Source organism: Anastrepha ludens, chromosome 2, assembly GCF_028408465.1.
Source record: "Anastrepha ludens isolate Willacy chromosome 2, idAnaLude1.1, whole genome shotgun sequence".
Classification (NCBI taxonomy): Eukaryota; Metazoa; Arthropoda; class Insecta; order Diptera; family Tephritidae; genus Anastrepha; species Anastrepha ludens.
This window is the reverse complement of record NC_071498.1, coordinates 61571769-61588528: the sequence shown is the minus strand read 5'-3', so window position 1 is coordinate 61588528 and position 16760 is coordinate 61571769. Positions and strand designations below refer to the sequence as shown.

Genomic DNA, 16760 nt, shown 5'->3' with positions numbered 1-16760 from the left:
TTAATAACTTAATTTACCAGGCTACAAAGGGCCAGTTTTTCAATGCAAGTTGAGCTCTGCTTACAACCTAAGCTCTGAAAAACTGCACATTTTTGGTTGTATTTGCCTTTGCATTTAGATATTTAGTGCCTTTACTTAAAAAAATTTCTCTGTTTTTGGAATTATTCATTTTCTGCTTTACGATGCAGATGTTTGTTTCAACATTTCCCAAGAGATAGCCGATCTATTACAACTATATTTTGTAATAGCACATTACGAACAGCTGTAATCTTTGACATCTTATTTAATGCATTGTAGTTAATGGATCAGAATAAAATTAAAATAAGAACCATTTAAAGTTAACTAAAATGAATATATCAACTCGCATGTTATCCTCTAGTTGGATGAAAAGAAGTAGTTTCAAAAGAATTGGTATGTAAATTCACTTAGTTTTTTTAATAAACAGTAATATTGTTTTCCCATTGACTTGTTATGCAGTCACATTTTCAACCAAGCCGCAGGGGAAAGAATTTCAAGCAACCCAACAGAAACAGATTCAGCAAAACGCCCCTGGCGGAGCAGAGGGACGCAAGTCAGTGATACCATCAAATTATCGTTTCATTTACCCAGAATTTCTTCCCGATCCTAAAGTGGAATGGCGTAATCCAGTGCGTGAGAAGCTAGAACGCATGGACATGCTGGACCGGCGAACAAAAATCGACATCCCAGAATTTTATGTTGGCTCAATATTAGCGGTGACGAGCTCCGATCCGCATGCAGCTGGAAAAGTCAGTCGCTTCGTCGGTAAGAGGAAACAAAGGACAATTCTATAAGATATTTATATTATTTACCGTTTGAAGGCATTTGTATACACCGGGATCGCTGCGGACTACGTAACCGCTTTATATTGCGCAATGTTATCGATCACCAAGGTGTCGAGGTTCGGTACGAGTTATACGACCCGACTATACACAAAATTGAGGTGCTGCGACTGGAAAAACGTTTAGACGATCATTTGTTATATTTACGAGATGCTTTGCCAGAATATAGCACCGTTGATTTGAATATGGAATCTGAGTTTCTGGATGAGAACGCCGAAGTGCCTGTGAACGATATTAAGGTAGTTTTACGTCCTCGCCCATGGTTAGAACGGTGGGAACGTCAGAATCTGCAAGGTGTGGCTAATGTCGATCAATATATAACTAACAAGCAACGCCGTCAGGCACAAAAACATGAAAAACCATGGGAGAAATACGATATAATGAAACAATATCGTGCTACGATACCGGAAGAAGAACAAAAAGAAATTTTCGCGGAAGTCCATTCACAACTGCATCATTTGGAATTACAGCGTAAACGCAACAAGCGTAAACGTTCATTCGTTAAGCCGACAAAATTAGCATAAGATCATTAAATTTTGGTGAAAAAATTGAATAAGCTTTGTAAATTGTTCAGCGTACAGTGCGTGAAATTAATAAAGATGTTTAATTTGCGATTTGATTGGACTGCCTTTTTTTGTTATAATATAGCATATAAATGTAGTAATGTTTTGGATTAATGATCTATATTCAAGTTTTTATTTATCTTGCTGCTATTGCTATTATTGTATTTAATAATGACGCTATATTACATATGTAGTCAGTATAAGCTTCTTATATATAAATAAACCAATTTTTAATCATTCAAATGTAACTTATTACAATCATTTAGTATACACGATACTTATAAAAATTAATAAACGAAACCGTCACATTCCAACCAATGATCACAGTCACCAGATAGAATAAAAAGATTATGGGTAATGGGATGAGAATCAGACGTGTGTTCTTTAAATGTGGGATACCTATTGGAATAAACATGTATATGCTTAATTAAGAATATAACTAATGTGTTTATTTACTTACAGTTATAGCCCAAAAATGTTATATAGACGTAGTAACCCAATGCGAATAGCCAAAATGTGTTTCCTAGTAAACGAGCGAAAAACCACGGTTGACTTATAACCCATTCGTAGAAAAACAATTGCACAAAATGAAGTATTATTAACGGAGGGAAGAATGCGTTTAAATGAACATCAAAAGCATAGCCCCATTCAATATCTGGCTCCATACTACTACTACGTAAGTAGCGATTCGTCACCATCCATAAGAACGAAGCAACAATGATGCCAGCAAATATGCAATCCACAAATACTACGTACAAAATAAAGGAAACACCCTGCAAAAAGTTTAGTCCCATTGTCCATGCGAGCACCACTGAGGTCACTATTGAAAATTTTTAGATATATTATCATTATACGTCTAACAAACTTGGTACTTACCACATAGACAAACGACTAATAAAACTAAAAAGGCGGGGTCATCTCTGGCAAATTGTGACTTGGTCTCTGCGTATTAATAATTATATGGTTACTATACGTGGACTTTGAAAAGTATATGGTACTCACGTTTTCTATAGTTGAAGTTTCTGTATACTTTTTGTGGCGCTATAAATAAGTATATCATTTGCCATCCAGCAAACTCGAAGTCCATTTGGTTAAATTTTAGTAGCCGTCGTAGATATTTGTAGCTTTTGCTGGTTGCAGAAAGACAATTTCTTGTGTGATTCGCTGGTGGTGGTAGTGGCGATTGGCCGCGGGACGTTGTATACGATGGCGCATAGTTGGATTCGGCCACAGACGGTGTTGGTGAAGTCGAATACTTCATTTTGTTAAAATCGTTTTCTTCAATAACACTATTTACTGGACATATTTTTTGGTACAATTTAATGTTATTGCGAATTTCGTTGTTTTCACAGTTTTTAGTTAAAATCGCTGAACAAAAACTGACACATCATGTCAAATATCCTATCGTTCTACTTCCCTCCCGCCTTTCGCTTGTTACAGCTGTCAAAAAGAGGAATTTTCGAATACAGCATTCTGAACGCTTCCCAATAATAGACGGTCAGGAAGAATGCACTGGCGCCATATTTATTTTCTTCGTAGAGAAAAGTGCAGGAAATTTTTGCGGCGGCCGAAATTAAACTATAAAATAGGCGTAAATACACCAATCAATTATACAGTGATTTATGCAAACTCGTCGCAGCAATATCACGTAGTTTTACGTGTTGCAATTTTGCACGGCAACATCCGTGAAATGTGTGGAAAATAGTTAATGTCGGGCGAAAATTGTATCTAATTAGTGCTGGTTTGTGTTGGTACGAGTTGAAGTACGGGTACGGGTACGGGTGTGCGGGGGAGTGTGTGTGGAGGAGTGCGACGAGCTGCGACACATTCGACAATGGACAAAGAAAATTGTTTGGAATTGTGAGAATGTAAAGAAACGGCAAAAATAAATTGAACACACAACTCGCGAAAATAAAATTAAGTTGCGAGGCGGGCGTTGTTTTCGAATGACCACAAGCTGTGCTACGATCAAATGTGCATAAAAATAGAACTGTTACATATAAATGTGTGCGTGTGTGAAAAAAGAAAATAAAAAGGAAAACTGAAAGGAAGTGGAAGAATTTTTCGCTATGCCATGCGGAGGGAAGGCCTGGGAAACCTAAGCGAACCACTAATAAAACAACAATAAGCAGAAAACGTTGCAATATTGGTATACAAATTCGGTGGGGCTTTTAAAGGACTGTAGCAAGCAGAGGCTCCGGCTCCACCCTGCAGAACACCCTTTACTCTTGCCATTTCGAAATATTTTCTCACATTGTTACTGTACATTCACACGCATTTAAGTCAAGTTGTTCGACGGTGTGTTAAAAGTACGTGCACTGCATCGATAAAGCGAGATAGTACTCATAAATCAAGTCAGAGGAACAGTGCAGTAGATAGTTTGCAATTCCGGCAGTTTGTTTTGCATTTGCATTCGCGTGTTTCTGTTACATTTCTTCTTTCACGAATTTTCTTCTAATTTTATTTAACTTGAATATTTTTCCGACTGGATTGGTTGGCGGCTAAGTGTCCGCCTAAACAGAGCCGTCACTTTGTGGTCATCATCCGGATTTGCCTTCTGTGACGGCGACAGCCCGAACGCCGGCAAAGTGGATGCCCGGAGCAGCCTGGGTGTGCCCCAGGACTACGCAGGCATGGTGGGCTTAGCAGGCGGTGGTGGTGCCGGTGGTGCTGCAGGTCACCTGTATGGACCAGTGGCGCCACAAGACAGTAAGCAAAATTGTTTCATGCTTGTGCTTTGTAAACTATTTTATATTTATTTTAGCATTAATAGTGCGCGACATGGTACAAATGCCACCACCACCATCCAACGCACCCACATCAGCAGATGCCTGCCTCAGCATTGTTCATTCACTTATGTGCCACCGGCAAGGTGGGGAGAGCGAAGGATTTGCAAAGCGCGCTATCGAATCACTTGTGAAAAAATTGAAAGAAAAGCGTGATGAATTGGATTCGCTGATAACGGCCATAACCACAAACGGTGCTCATCCCAGCAAATGTGTCACTATACAGCGAACTTTAGACGGCCGCTTGCAGGTGCGTTTGTTTAGTGTTATTTTTAGAGGCAAAAAGTAAGATTTTGTATTAATAATTCTTTTAATTGCATGATTCAGTTCACATAAGTGAATTTCCAAATCAATTACTACTATAAAAAATAATTGCTTAAGTTTGGAAAAGTCAGTTTATTTTTGGTAGCAATACATATAAACACTCATGTATGCGTATATTGTACAGTACAATGTGCTTAAATGCATCAACTCTTTGTAGCACATCCAAAATATTTGCCCCACATTTTTTGTTAGATGCGCAAAGTTCAACCGGAACAACGCGGTTTTGTTCCAGCAAATAACTTTCACTTAAAGAGTCTTAACTTCTTTACTTTGGCTAAAAAATTATTCACAACTTTTTATCTACCATCTATAAACGTGTTTTGATTATATATATCTTGATGTTGTTCCACAAATGGAGGGACCTACAGTTTCAAGCCGACTCCGAACGGTAGATATTTTTATGAGGATATTTTTCATGGCAGAAATACACTCGGAGGTTTGCCATTGCCTGCCGAGGGGCGACCGCTATTAATTCCGAATGGTAGTCACGCACCAACCCATTCGGCTACGGCGGCCGCCGTGTTTTGATTAGTATACAATTAATAAAAAATATATGTTACATAGAATATATTCAAACCAAATTATGTGTAAAAAATTGGCAAGGGTATTCACCTTCTTAAGTACCCGTCCTGTGAATGCCGTAATCGGAATCCAACCACCACCTATTGCAGATGAAGAGCTCCAGCTTCCCGATGAGATACGTATAACACTGTCACAACTACGTTCTGGATATTGTAGCAGGTTAAACTCCTCCTTATCCAGAACCGACCCCGACATACCAAACATATGTCCGGCATGTGAAGACACTCCGCACGACACTAACCACCTTTTCACATGCTATCTTCATATTAAACTTTTAGTCGTCATAATGGATCAAGGATTTTTTCTTACAATTGAAGTTATTCGCACAAAAAGTGTTCCAGTCAATTATTATTTTGACGTGATAACGTCTTATAATTCGATGTAGCCGGCTGCACGCACCAAAAAATGCGGTGTTACCTTGCTTGAACTGCAAGCGAGAGCGCGGAACGAACGACAAAGAGGCACAATCGGCCCCCGCGTTGGGCAACGTTCGACATCTGGCTCTCTCCTACTTGAGTGAGCATATATGTATGTATATGCGCATATGTTTTAAAATTCACATATTTGTATTTGCATATGCCTTCTTCCTGTGTGCATGATAATAGAATATATTTATATAGAAGAGAATAGGACGATGATAGGAAAAGTAGGAAATGAAAGGGAGTGTTTCGAGTGGAATGTGTCTTGAAAAAGTCAAATCGATGATGGTGTTGTTGACTTATTAACGTCTGATGCACAATCGAAATTGAACTTATCTTTCATGAATTTGATAAATGTTTCGTAATTTTTCACGTTTGTGTAAACATAACTTGATCAATTCCATTGCGATTCCATTTACCTCCTCTATATCCATACAAAATATGTATCAAACAAATAAAATTAAAATTTTCTTTTGAAAAATGCACCCATTCCATCAGTATTTTCTTATGACGTTGTCACGTTAAACTATCGTCAGTAAACCGACTTTACAGGCAACCTCTTTTTTTCATACATATTTTTTATTATAAATCATTATTTTATTTATTTTTATGTATCTTGCGATATATTTGTATAAAAAAAAAGAGATTGTCTGTAAAGTCAGTTTACTGACGATAGTTTAACGTGACAACGTCATAAGAAAATACTAATGTAATGATTGCAATTTTCAAAACAAAATTTTAATTTTATTTGTCTGATAGATATTTTGTATGGATATAGAGGAGGAGGTAAATGGAATTGCAATGGAATAGGTCAAGTTACATTTACAAAAACGTGAAAAATTACGAAACATTTATCAAATTCATGAAAGATATCTTCAATTTCGATTGTGCATCAGACGTTAATAAGTCAACAACACTAAGAGGCACCATCATCGATTTGCCTTTTTCAAGACACTTTACACTCGAAACACTCCCTTTCATTTCCTACTTTTTCTATCATCGTCCTATTCTCAACAAAGAAATGGTTCATTACCATGCACACAGCAAGAAGGCATATGCAAATACAAGTATGTGGAAAAGCTCCGGGCTCAGACAAGGTTCCATATGAGTTTTTTAAAAATGCCGATGACCGGTTTCTTGTTGAGTTGGCAAACGTTTTTAATAGGCTATATAATATGGGCCAAGTATCTGAATGTTTCGAAACAAGTCTGATATATCCGCTCTTTAAAAAAGGCGATAGGAAATCTCCCTCCAATTATAGAGGTATCTCATTCATGAATTGTGTTGCAAAGATAATGATGGGCATTTTAAATGAGCGACTCACAAGCTGGGTAGAAAATAAAAATATTATAACAGAATTTCAAGCAGGTTTCAGAAAGCGACATTCAACTGTAGATAACATATATAACCTAGCAGCAATAGTCCATATTAAGTTCAGGGAGAAGAAAAAAGTGTACGCGTTTTTTGTGGACTTTAAAGCCGCTTTTGATACTGTCCCTAGACAACTATTGCTATACAAGCTTCATGAAATAGGAATCTCCACCAAAATGGCAAACTTTATTGAAAGTTATTACAGAAACACATGTTCGATAGTAAAAGTAGGAGATGAAATGAGTGAAAAATTCAAAATATCGTCAGGAGTAAAGCAAGGGTGCCTGCTTTCACCTTTGCTCTTTGCTCTTTACTTGAATGACCTGCACGACTGTTTGGAGGGGGGACTCTTTATAGATGAGTTAAATATCCGTTTGCTATTATATGCTGACGATATCGTCATATTGGCAGATGAGGTTTGTGCTCTTCAAAAAATGATAAGCAACTTAGAAAAATACTGCGAAAAGTGGAATATGCAAGTAAACTTATCTAAGTCAGCCATAATGATCTTTCGGAGAGGCGGTAGAATAGCAGAAAAAGAAAAGTGGTTTTTTCACGGCGAAGTTATACCAATAACGAAAGAATATAATTACTTGGGTGTAAAGCTAACATCAAAACTCAGTTTCAAGCAACATATAGAAAATAGAAATGTTCTAGCGAAAAATAGCATAAATGCAACTTGGTGCACATTCCTTAGTAAAAATAAAATTAAGTTGTCGGCAAAATGGAAACTGTTTTTAGCGGTGACTAGAGCAATCCAGAGTTATGCTGCTCAGGTATGGGGAAACTCGTTGTTTGAAGAAGTAGACAAAATTCAACTTTATTTTTTAAAAAGGGTACTTCATCTCCCGAGTAATACGCCATCTTATTGCATTCTCTTGGAGACAAATGTTCCAAGTTTTCATTTGTATACACTGCAGCTTCACTTAAAATATATATTCAAAACATTATTTGAATATCATGATAATAGATTGCCTCATATACTATCAAAAAAGATTTTAGAAAAACAGATATTTTGGGTTGAAGAAATTAGTAATCTAGCACAAAAGTTAAATATAACATGTAACTGGGGCACTTCAAATAAAAGAGAGTGGAATAGAAATATAATTTCAATAATAGAAAATCTTCATGATTCGAATATTCGAACTTTATGGGAAAGGGCACACCAAAGCACCCGATTATATAAGGAATTAGACCATAACAACGCCAGAAGCTATTTAAACGATAATACTGGAATCTATAAAATTATGTGGATTATGAAAGCCAGATGTGATTTAATATACTTGGGAAGCCAAAGGGATTTAAACTGCACTTTATGTAACTTAAATGAATTAGAAGACATCACACATTTTTTAGGAAAATGCCCGATACTTAAAAGAATTCGTCAAAGATTTTTTGGAAAATTTAGTTTAAACCGAGATGAAATCATAGACATTTTAAATGGTGTTGGCCCTTCTGGATATAATAACTTATTTAAGTTCATCACTGGTGCTATAGAATATAGAAAATTAATTTTAAGCGAATTCAATACATAGTACCATAGTAACATATGTAAAATGTCAGATTTTGTTTTTTTCTTTTTTCTTCCGACAAACGACCTAGTGTCACTGTCGTACGTTCTAATGTTAATGATTAAAAATGAAATGTAATGAAATGTAAAAGCCGAACAATAAATAATAATAATAATAATAATAATAAGTATGTGAATTTATATACAAATGCGCATATACATACAAATACATACATATATATGCTCACTCAAGTAGGACAGAGCCAGATGTCGAACGTTGCCGAACGCGGGGGCCGATTGTGCTCTTTGTCGTTTGTTCCGCGCTCTCGCTTGCAGTTCAAGCACATTAACTTACATTTGCTTGCGTACGGAATACATAGATTCATATATTTGATATGTCCATATGACTTGTATGCATCTTTACATATAGATTTGTTCTTTTTGATAATTGCGCGAAATTGTATATGTATATGCATGTTTATATACATATATTATTGTAGTATACAACATATCTTATAAGGTATATGGTAAATATTACCATACATTTTTTCCTTCATATATAATAATAATAATAACATTAAAACAACAGGTATTATTAACAAACTTGGTTTTATTTTAAATTCTTCAAGTGAATCAAATTAATAATCAATAAGAAGGCATATGCAAATACAAATACGTGAATTTATATATGTACATATGCGCATATACATACATATATACGCTCACTTAAGTAGGAGAGAGCAAGATGTCGAACGTTGCCGTTCGTTTGCTTTGTCGTTCGTTCCGCGCTTTCGCTTGCAGTTCATTCAATGCAATGAGCAAGGTAACGACAATGAGCAAGGTAACACTAATGAGTAAGGTAACGACATATGAGCAAGGTAACGACACATTTTTTCGTGCGTGCAGCCTGTTAAATCGAATTATAAGACGTTATCACGTCAATAAGAACAATTAAGTAATTGCTGAAATGCCAAACGGAAAAGAACTTTAAAATATTAGTTTACTGATACATAATTACGAGTAACAACTTTCAAATAGTTACAGTTTAGTGCCAATTAGGAGCACATATTTTTTCAACGTCTGCATTTACTATATTTGTCTTATTGTTTTTACGTTTTGACTAATTTTACAAATAAGTAACTAATTTGATTGTGTTTGCCATTTAAGTCTTAGGTGAAATAAACTTAGTTTTATGTATTATGAAGTAGCAGGTAATTTTTGAAATTAATTAAAATTATTTTAAATTAACTCTCCAAACAGGTTGCTGGCCGCAAAGGCTTTCCGCATGTCATTTACGCGCGCATTTGGCGTTGGCCAGATCTACACAAAAACGAACTGAAGCACGTCAAATACTGTGCGTACGCTTTTGATCTCAAATGCGATTCAGTATGTGTTAATCCGTATCACTATGAACGTGTCGTTTCACCAGGCATTGACTTGTCCGGTCTTAGCCTACAGTCTGGTCCAAGTCGTTTGGTGAAAGATGAATATTCAGCCGGCCCGCTAGTGGGTGGCATGGACATTGATGGCAACGATATTGGCACCATACAACACCATCCATCGCAATTGGTTGGTCCCGGCTATGGATATCCTCAGGGGCCAGGTACGATTCGTCACAAATTTCTCAGATTTGATTTTTTTCTATACATATTTTTTTAATTTACTTTATAATTTGTTTATTATTTTATTATGGTTTTTGTGTTTTCGTTTTGTTAATTTGCATTTTTAGTTGGCGATTCAAGTCATGCAATGAGTGCTATGTTCGTTGCGGGTCGAACAATACCAAAAATTGAGCCAGGCGATGGTAGCGGTATGCCACGTGGTGCCTGGATGGCGCCGCCACCACCACGGCTGGGTCAACCCCAACCAGTGCCGCAAGCGCAACCACAGCCACCCCAACAGCAATCACAACAACCGCAACAACAACAACAACAACAGCGTATAGCCCAAGTTTCACAGCATCCGCTTTGTAAGCGTTTAATTTTTTATGTTTTACAAAACTAATTTCGGTCGTATGTTTAATTTGTACATATATATTTGATGCTAAGGAAGACTAGACTTTCACCCACCAAACAAATTTTTGAACGACAGTAGCGAACTAATTCTTATTTCTTATTTAGCGAAATTAATTTATTCATATTCCTTTATTAGTTTATTTAAATGCATATTTATTTTATAATCATTCGGTGGACATTTCTCATTCATAAGCAAATAATCTATAACGATCTAAAAGGCAAACATACGGGAATTCCGTTTTATTTTCATTATTTCCAATATTCCGAATATTATTATTATTTTTCTCACGCCACTCTTCCCCGCCACTTATTATTATTATTATTACTATTTATTAGTTTTCAAAATACATTGCATTATTTCTCTTATTCCTAATGCATGCTACACATTTTTTTAAATGCTATATATCTACTCTCTACTTCCATTTGTGGAACAACATCAAGACGCACACCACAAATAGGAGGAGGAGCTCGGCCAAAACACCTAACAGAAGTGTACGCCCCAATTATTTATTTTATTTATTTATATCTACTCTCGTTTTTTGCTTCCATTGACAACGCATTATACAATTTCAGTTCTATATAAAAAAATGATTTTTGTGCTTTGTTTACGCGTAATTCAGAATTCATTATTTCTTAACTCATATTTTTTCTATTTAAAAAATTGATTTTTGTGCTTTGTTTACGCGTAATTCAGAATTCATTATTTCTTAACTCATATTTTTGTACTTCTTATACCTAGTCAATCATATCCATGAAATGTAGTGGTGTATTTTTATTTTTAATTTTTTGAGCTGCCGTAAGGATATTTAGTTCACATCATTATTTTATGCTAAGCCACTTTAAAATCTCTGATATTACCTTATTGATGTGATCTACTACATTTCAATACGTATCGTTTGCTCCTGCAATTTTTGCAATCTTTCCGATGTGTTGGGTTGCAGTGTATGAGTATATACATACACATTTACGCGTATGGAACAATATTCAAAATATGGTTTAATCATGACATATATTTTTATTTGCAAATTTTTCTAAAGTATGGTAATTTTTTAGCAATCTTGCATGTGTATAAATTTTAATTCTTTATAATTATTAATACTCTAGGTTTTTTTTTACAATATATTTAATATTTTATGTAAGCCTATGCCCCAGTAATGTTACTTTCTAGCAAGTTTGTATTTATCATTTAATTTAAGTTTGTTAATTTTTAATCTAAATGATTGAATTCTTTATCAGGTAATAATTTATTTTAACATTTTTCCTCACTATCACCTTCAGCAAAAATGATGCCATCAGCTTATAATACTATTTTACATTTCCTTATAACCATTTATATTTTTACAAGTATATACTAAGTTTTGTTTGTTTTTTTTGTAATTATATTATATATATATACTGCATTATTATATCCATACTGAGTCCTTCACTGGAACGAATATAATTTGTGCACTCCTCATCACATCAACTGCTTCGAGGACTTTGCATCTTTCTCATTCTATATTCAATCTCTCTCTACACCAATAATTTTTGGAAGCGTATCTTCATCCGTATCTATCTATTGCATTGCTGCAGAGTGCTTTATGTCCACGCTTTACTTTAAAACATTTTTTTTTTTTTTCAATCACTAAATATACTGTTATTATATATTTATCGATCTGCTTTTTAAATTTTTCAAGCGAAATTTAGAATTTACCTGAAATTTTGATTTCTTAAGTTTTGTTTTATTATATTTCGTTCATCATAATTTTTCGCTCTCAATATGTATTACATTTCCTCTTTTTTCAATATAAGCAATACATCTATGCATCTATTTTCGAAACTGTGGCAGCTCCTTCACTTTCTCAGCACATGAGAAAGTTCACTTTAGTTCTCTTCGATCCGTTGTAAATTATTTTACCATATCATTGTAAACTCTCTTATTTTCCTTTCCGTACTCTTCTGCTTCTTTACATAATTTCTCACTTTGTTTATTAAATTTTGTTCCGTAACTTCATGCATTTTTTTCATAACCATTATAATTATTATGCATGTTTTTTACACTTTGTTCATAACTTCTATTCTACTAGCAAATCTAGTCTCAGTGGCCCTTAGGAGTTGCTTAATTTAATTTTAATTTTTTACTATTGGCATTTCACACACATTTCAGGCTCTGCTTCATTTTATACTATGCTAATTTTCCCTTTTTGTTGGTTCTGTACACAGTTTTTTTTTGTTTTGATTTTTTGTCTGTTAGTGGTGAAGTGGAAAGCTGGCGTTACTTGCTTCTTAACTTTAACCGATGTTAACAATTTAATCGAATTAAAGAAGTGAGAAATTAAAAATCGCAAAACTTTAGTTCACCACTGATACAGAGTCACTATCTCAATTTAAGTATCATTTGAATTTTTTATATAACCAATTTAAAAACTTTACGCAGATTAGAAATGCGTCCGTTTCCCCGAATGCTAACGCAGGGAAAAAAAGTTATATATTTTATCGATACTTTAATTGAGTAAAAACCGACAATAATAACCTTAAAATACAACTATTTGTTATAATAGACAACGTATTTTTAAACATTTCAATTATTTCTTTAATTTTTAGCCGTTCCACATGGTATGCCTTTGGCAGGACCCATGAATCCCGGCGGCCCAGTTATGGGCCCACCTCCCCCGCCACAATTACAAAATCCGCAAGGCAACGGCCCGAATGGTAACATTTTAGCTGGTGCTGGACATCATTCTCAAGCGAGCTCACCTACAGATGCTTTGCAACAAGCGCAGAACTCTGGTGGTAGTGGTGGTGGCGGTAGCAGCGGTGTCGGTGTGAACGTGAGCGGCGGAGCAAGTGGCGCTGGTTCAAATCAAGGCACCTACTACGGCCCGCCAACCACATCACAGATGCCCAATGTAGCAGAAGCCAAATTCAATGCTGCATTGAATAGCGCCGGTCCGGGCGGTGGTGTGCAACAACCGCATTCACCACATTTACAGCAGAACGGTTATGTAACGAGTGGTGGTGCACCATCAAATTATGGCCAACAAATAGGTGGTGGTGGTGGTGGTGGTGCACAGCCTCCTTCACAAGCTAATACCGGCGGACAAGTGGTAACTGGTGGTACTGTGGGCGCAGGCGGCACATGGACTGGTTCCAGTACGCTCACCTACACACAATCAATGCAGCCGCCAGATCCACGCGCGCATTCTACAGGCTATTGTAAGTATGCAACACTTATTTCAAACTAAACCAACTTCAATATTTTCTTTTTATTTGGTCATTTGTAGGGAATACATCATTGAGTGGTGATATGAGTGGCAATCAACAACAGCAGCAACAACCGCGTATGCTATCACGCCAACCAGCTCCAGAATATTGGTGTTCAATTGCTTATTTCGAGTTAGATACGCAGGTGGGAGAAACCTTTAAGGTGCCATCAGCCAAACCAAATGTCATTATCGACGGTTATGTCGACCCTTCTGGTGGAAATCGGTTTTGTCTGGGTGCACTAAGCAATGTACATCGCACAGAGCAATCGGAGCGCGCTAGGTAAATTTATTTCAGTTGTTAGGTTAGAAGAAACTTTGTATGCATTTGCAATATTTTAAATAATTTTTAGGCTTCATATTGGTAAAGGTGTTCAGCTGGATTTACGAGGTGAGGGCGACGTTTGGTTGCGCTGTCTCAGTGACAATTCGGTATTTGTGCAAAGTTACTATCTCGATCGTGAGGCTGGTCGTACACCAGGCGATGCTGTTCATAAAATATATCCCGTGGCTTGCATAAAGGTTAGTTACTTTCATTGAAAAAATGTTATTAAAACATAATTCTCCCCTAACATTATCGCACTTGCAGGTTTTTGATTTGCGTCAGTGCCATCAACAGATGCATTCTTTAGCGACAAATGCACAAGCAGCGGCTGCCGCACAAGCTGCTGCGGTCGCAGGACTGCCTAGTTCACAAATGGGTGGTGCGCCTCGAAGTGAGTTTGTAAAATAATATATGAATACACAGAAGAAATGCCACTTCTGAAATTCATTTTTCAATTAAAATTCATGTAAAATATTTCAAATAAAAATTTCTTCTTTATAGATATTACCGCAGCTGCTGGCATTGGTGTTGATGACTTGCGTCGCTTGTGTATTTTACGTTTAAGTTTTGTCAAAGGCTGGGGACCTGATTATCCAAGACAATCGATTAAAGAGACACCTTGTTGGATAGAGGTGCATCTACATCGTGCACTACAGTTGCTGGATGAAGTGCTGCACGCAATGCCAATCGATGGCCCGCGTGCGATGGCTTAAAAAAGTTCTTGATCAGTCAGAATGAAACATTTAAGCAAACCATTAATACGTAAACACAAAATTCAGAAAACAATTCAAGTTTAGCTCAGTTCATCACAGTGAGGCAGAAAGTAAGAAGAGGAATATACGAGCATCGGTAAACTTGAGTCATCACATTTTCCTGCTTCTTGTTATTCATTAGCCTTACAAGTGAATGCAAGAGCTGTATTTTAGTTAAGAAAAGAGTGTACGAATGTCGGCGGAAGGAGGTTTACATAGAATTTGTCTTTGATTTGAAGACTAGAATGTTTTGACGAAAAAATTTGCAAAAAGAAAGTATGATTATATTAGAAACTTATTTGAAATATTGTTGATTTGAATATGTTACTTTTTTATTCTCCATTGTGGAATACAATAATTATTTAACATAAAAAAAACAATATGCAATCAAACAAACAAAATTTAAAAGCATAAACAAGCTTGAATTAAATTATAAAGAATTATGACAGATAAAAGCTTTTATCCTTAAAATTAGTGCTGAGAAATTGTGAATTTTTGAATTTGTACACGAAATTTTTTTAATTTTTTTATAAACTTAATTTTTTCACCATAGTGAATATTGAAGGTTTTTTTTTTATAGATTGCGCCATGGCAACCATTCTTTGAGTGTTATTTTAGGTATGTGTGATTAATTGAAAAAGAGATAAATTAAAAATATTGTTTAAATTTTTCACTCTAAAAAGATTTCAATTCTTTCGTTGGGCATATGTAATAAGAGAAACTTCACTGTTTTGGAGGTGTTTTAGAAGCCATATATTAGTGAACAAGAGGAACAATTATGGTATCTTAAGAAAAATAGGCACGACAAGTCATTATTCTCTGAAACCTTTATTTCCAATCACCTGTTTATTATGTACATACATACAAACAGAGAAAAGTTTGCATACGAGCCTGTGCAGATAAGTTGAGTTTATACATTGACGGGAAATTGCCTATTTGAACTAAGGACCGAAGGTATCATCTGAGAATACTTCTTCAGAACTTGGTGATTGGCCGCTTGAAATAGTTATTTCGCTTGCGCCCCGGATGCATGGTCTCGTGTTTCATACCATTTAGATTTTAAGTTCTTAGATGCGAAAAAGTCGCACTACAAACTGGTTTTTATTGTTTCATATACAATTTTTAATGAAATATTTAAGATTAAATACAATAAGTATTTAAATATGCTTATTTATAATTTTTGCACTCCAATGTCACTTGCGTATCCAGCCACTTTATCCATTCCTCATCGACTATTCGTACCAAGGTGACTTCATCAAATACAGCAGAGCGCGACACTTCTTTAAAATGCATTTTATTAAACATTTGTAGAGAAATTTCATTTTTTATGCCAATTTTCACTTCGTATTGTTTAATGTGCAAATTTTGCACAGCATATTTCAGTAACAGTAGCATTGCCTCCCATCCGTAACCTCTGCCGCGCGCACTAGGCTCTGCTATCATTATCTCAGCTTCGGCCATTTTTAAGCGACACTCATTGTTTTCTTCCCCGTCATCGCATAATCTCAAAAAAAGATTCGTATCACCAATCAAAGAATCTATTTCATTATTAGTTCTTTCATATGTCTCCCGACATAAAATCAGAAATGTACACTTATCTTCATCTTCTCGCCAACTGCGCTGCATCACGTATTCTTCTTCTAGTGTTAGGGGTTCGGAAGCGGTTAGCTCCTGTAGTTCTTGTGATTTCATCCATTCATGATACTTATGCACGTGTGCTGCGCAGTATGGGATTAAAATTACCTTTTTACCAAGAATTTTTGTATTCTCGTTCAGACGCATATTGTGAGAAGTTGGTAGTACCTTTAAGTTAATAGATGGCAGTATAAAAAATAAACAAAGCAAGTAAAGCATATGATTTGCTCTGAGGTGAGTTCGCTACAAGGATGAGAGATTTCAAAATCTTTTCACCATGAGTTCACTAGACATTCTCTAGGCGAATTGAGTATTGAAGTTATTTTATCTTGACGTCAGCTCCCTTCGCAATACAAAACAAACATAAGTAGGAGAA

General features: G+C 35.7%; 4 protein-coding genes across 4 annotated transcripts; 2 read left to right on the top strand and 2 right to left on the bottom strand.

The window, feature by feature from the left end:
• Positions 1-254: 254 nt before the first annotated feature.
• Positions 255-1479, top strand: LOC128871605 (39S ribosomal protein L19, mitochondrial). The gene is made up of 3 exons (XM_054113474.1): positions 255-411; positions 478-783; positions 840-1479. The coding sequence occupies exons 1-3, from the start codon at positions 348-350 to the stop codon at positions 1382-1384; spliced, it is 915 nt and encodes a 304-aa protein (XP_053969449.1). The 5' UTR covers positions 255-347; the 3' UTR covers positions 1385-1479.
• A 47-nt stretch (positions 1480-1526) lies between these two features.
• Positions 1527-2913, bottom strand: LOC128871606 (protein unc-50 homolog). The gene is made up of 4 exons (XM_054113475.1): positions 2426-2913; positions 2300-2365; positions 1884-2243; positions 1527-1822 (listed from the first exon to the last, which is right to left on the bottom strand). Exons 1-4 carry the CDS (start codon positions 2682-2684, stop codon positions 1686-1688), a joined length of 822 nt encoding a protein of 273 aa, XP_053969450.1. The 5' UTR covers positions 2685-2913; the 3' UTR covers positions 1527-1685.
• Positions 2914-2953: 40 nt separating this feature from the next.
• LOC128871603 (mothers against decapentaplegic homolog 4) lies at positions 2954-15306 on the top strand. Its single transcript, XM_054113472.1, has 9 exons — positions 2954-4132; positions 4188-4459; positions 9676-10018; positions 10145-10384; positions 13014-13625; positions 13694-13955; positions 14026-14194; positions 14262-14388; positions 14499-15306. Exons 1-9 carry the CDS (start codon positions 4057-4059, stop codon positions 14708-14710), a joined length of 2313 nt encoding a protein of 770 aa, XP_053969447.1. The 5' UTR covers positions 2954-4056; the 3' UTR covers positions 14711-15306.
• Positions 15307-15512: 206 nt separating this feature from the next.
• On the bottom strand, positions 15513-16646 carry LOC128871607 (alpha/beta-tubulin-N-acetyltransferase 9). Its single transcript, XM_054113476.1, has one exon. The coding sequence runs from the start codon at positions 16601-16603 to the stop codon at positions 15917-15919; it is 687 nt and encodes a 228-aa protein (XP_053969451.1). The 5' UTR covers positions 16604-16646; the 3' UTR covers positions 15513-15916.
• Between the last annotated feature and the right edge of the window lie 114 nt (positions 16647-16760).

Excerpts from the sequence above, each read along its gene's own strand:
- LOC128871605 (XM_054113474.1), top strand. The coding sequence starts at position 348 with ATGAATATATCAACTCGCATGTTATCCTCTAGTTGGATGAAAAGAAGT. Across the intron at positions 412-477 it reads AAGTAGTTTCAAAAGAATTG|TCACATTTTCAACCAAGCCG; the intron begins GTATGTAAATTC and ends CTTGTTATGCAG. Across the intron at positions 784-839 it reads AAAAGTCAGTCGCTTCGTCG|GCATTTGTATACACCGGGAT; the intron begins GTAAGAGGAAAC and ends TACCGTTTGAAG.
- LOC128871606 (XM_054113475.1), bottom strand. The coding sequence starts at position 2,684 with ATGAAGTATTCGACTTCACCAACACCGTCTGTGGCCGAATCCAACTAT. Across the intron at positions 2,366-2,425 it reads AAACTTCAACTATAGAAAAC|AGACCAAGTCACAATTTGCC; the intron begins GTGAGTACCATA and ends ATTAATACGCAG. Across the intron at positions 1,823-1,883 it reads AACATTTTTGGGCTATAACT|GTATCCCACATTTAAAGAAC; the intron begins GTAAGTAAATAA and ends TTATTCCAATAG.
- LOC128871603 (XM_054113472.1), top strand. The coding sequence starts at position 4,057 with ATGGTGGGCTTAGCAGGCGGTGGTGGTGCCGGTGGTGCTGCAGGTCAC. Across the intron at positions 10,019-10,144 it reads TGGATATCCTCAGGGGCCAG|TTGGCGATTCAAGTCATGCA; the intron begins GTACGATTCGTC and ends TTGCATTTTTAG. Across the intron at positions 14,389-14,498 it reads AATGGGTGGTGCGCCTCGAA|ATATTACCGCAGCTGCTGGC; the intron begins GTGAGTTTGTAA and ends TCTTCTTTATAG.
- LOC128871607 (XM_054113476.1), bottom strand. The coding sequence starts at position 16,603 with ATGCTTTACTTGCTTTGTTTATTTTTTATACTGCCATCTATTAACTTA.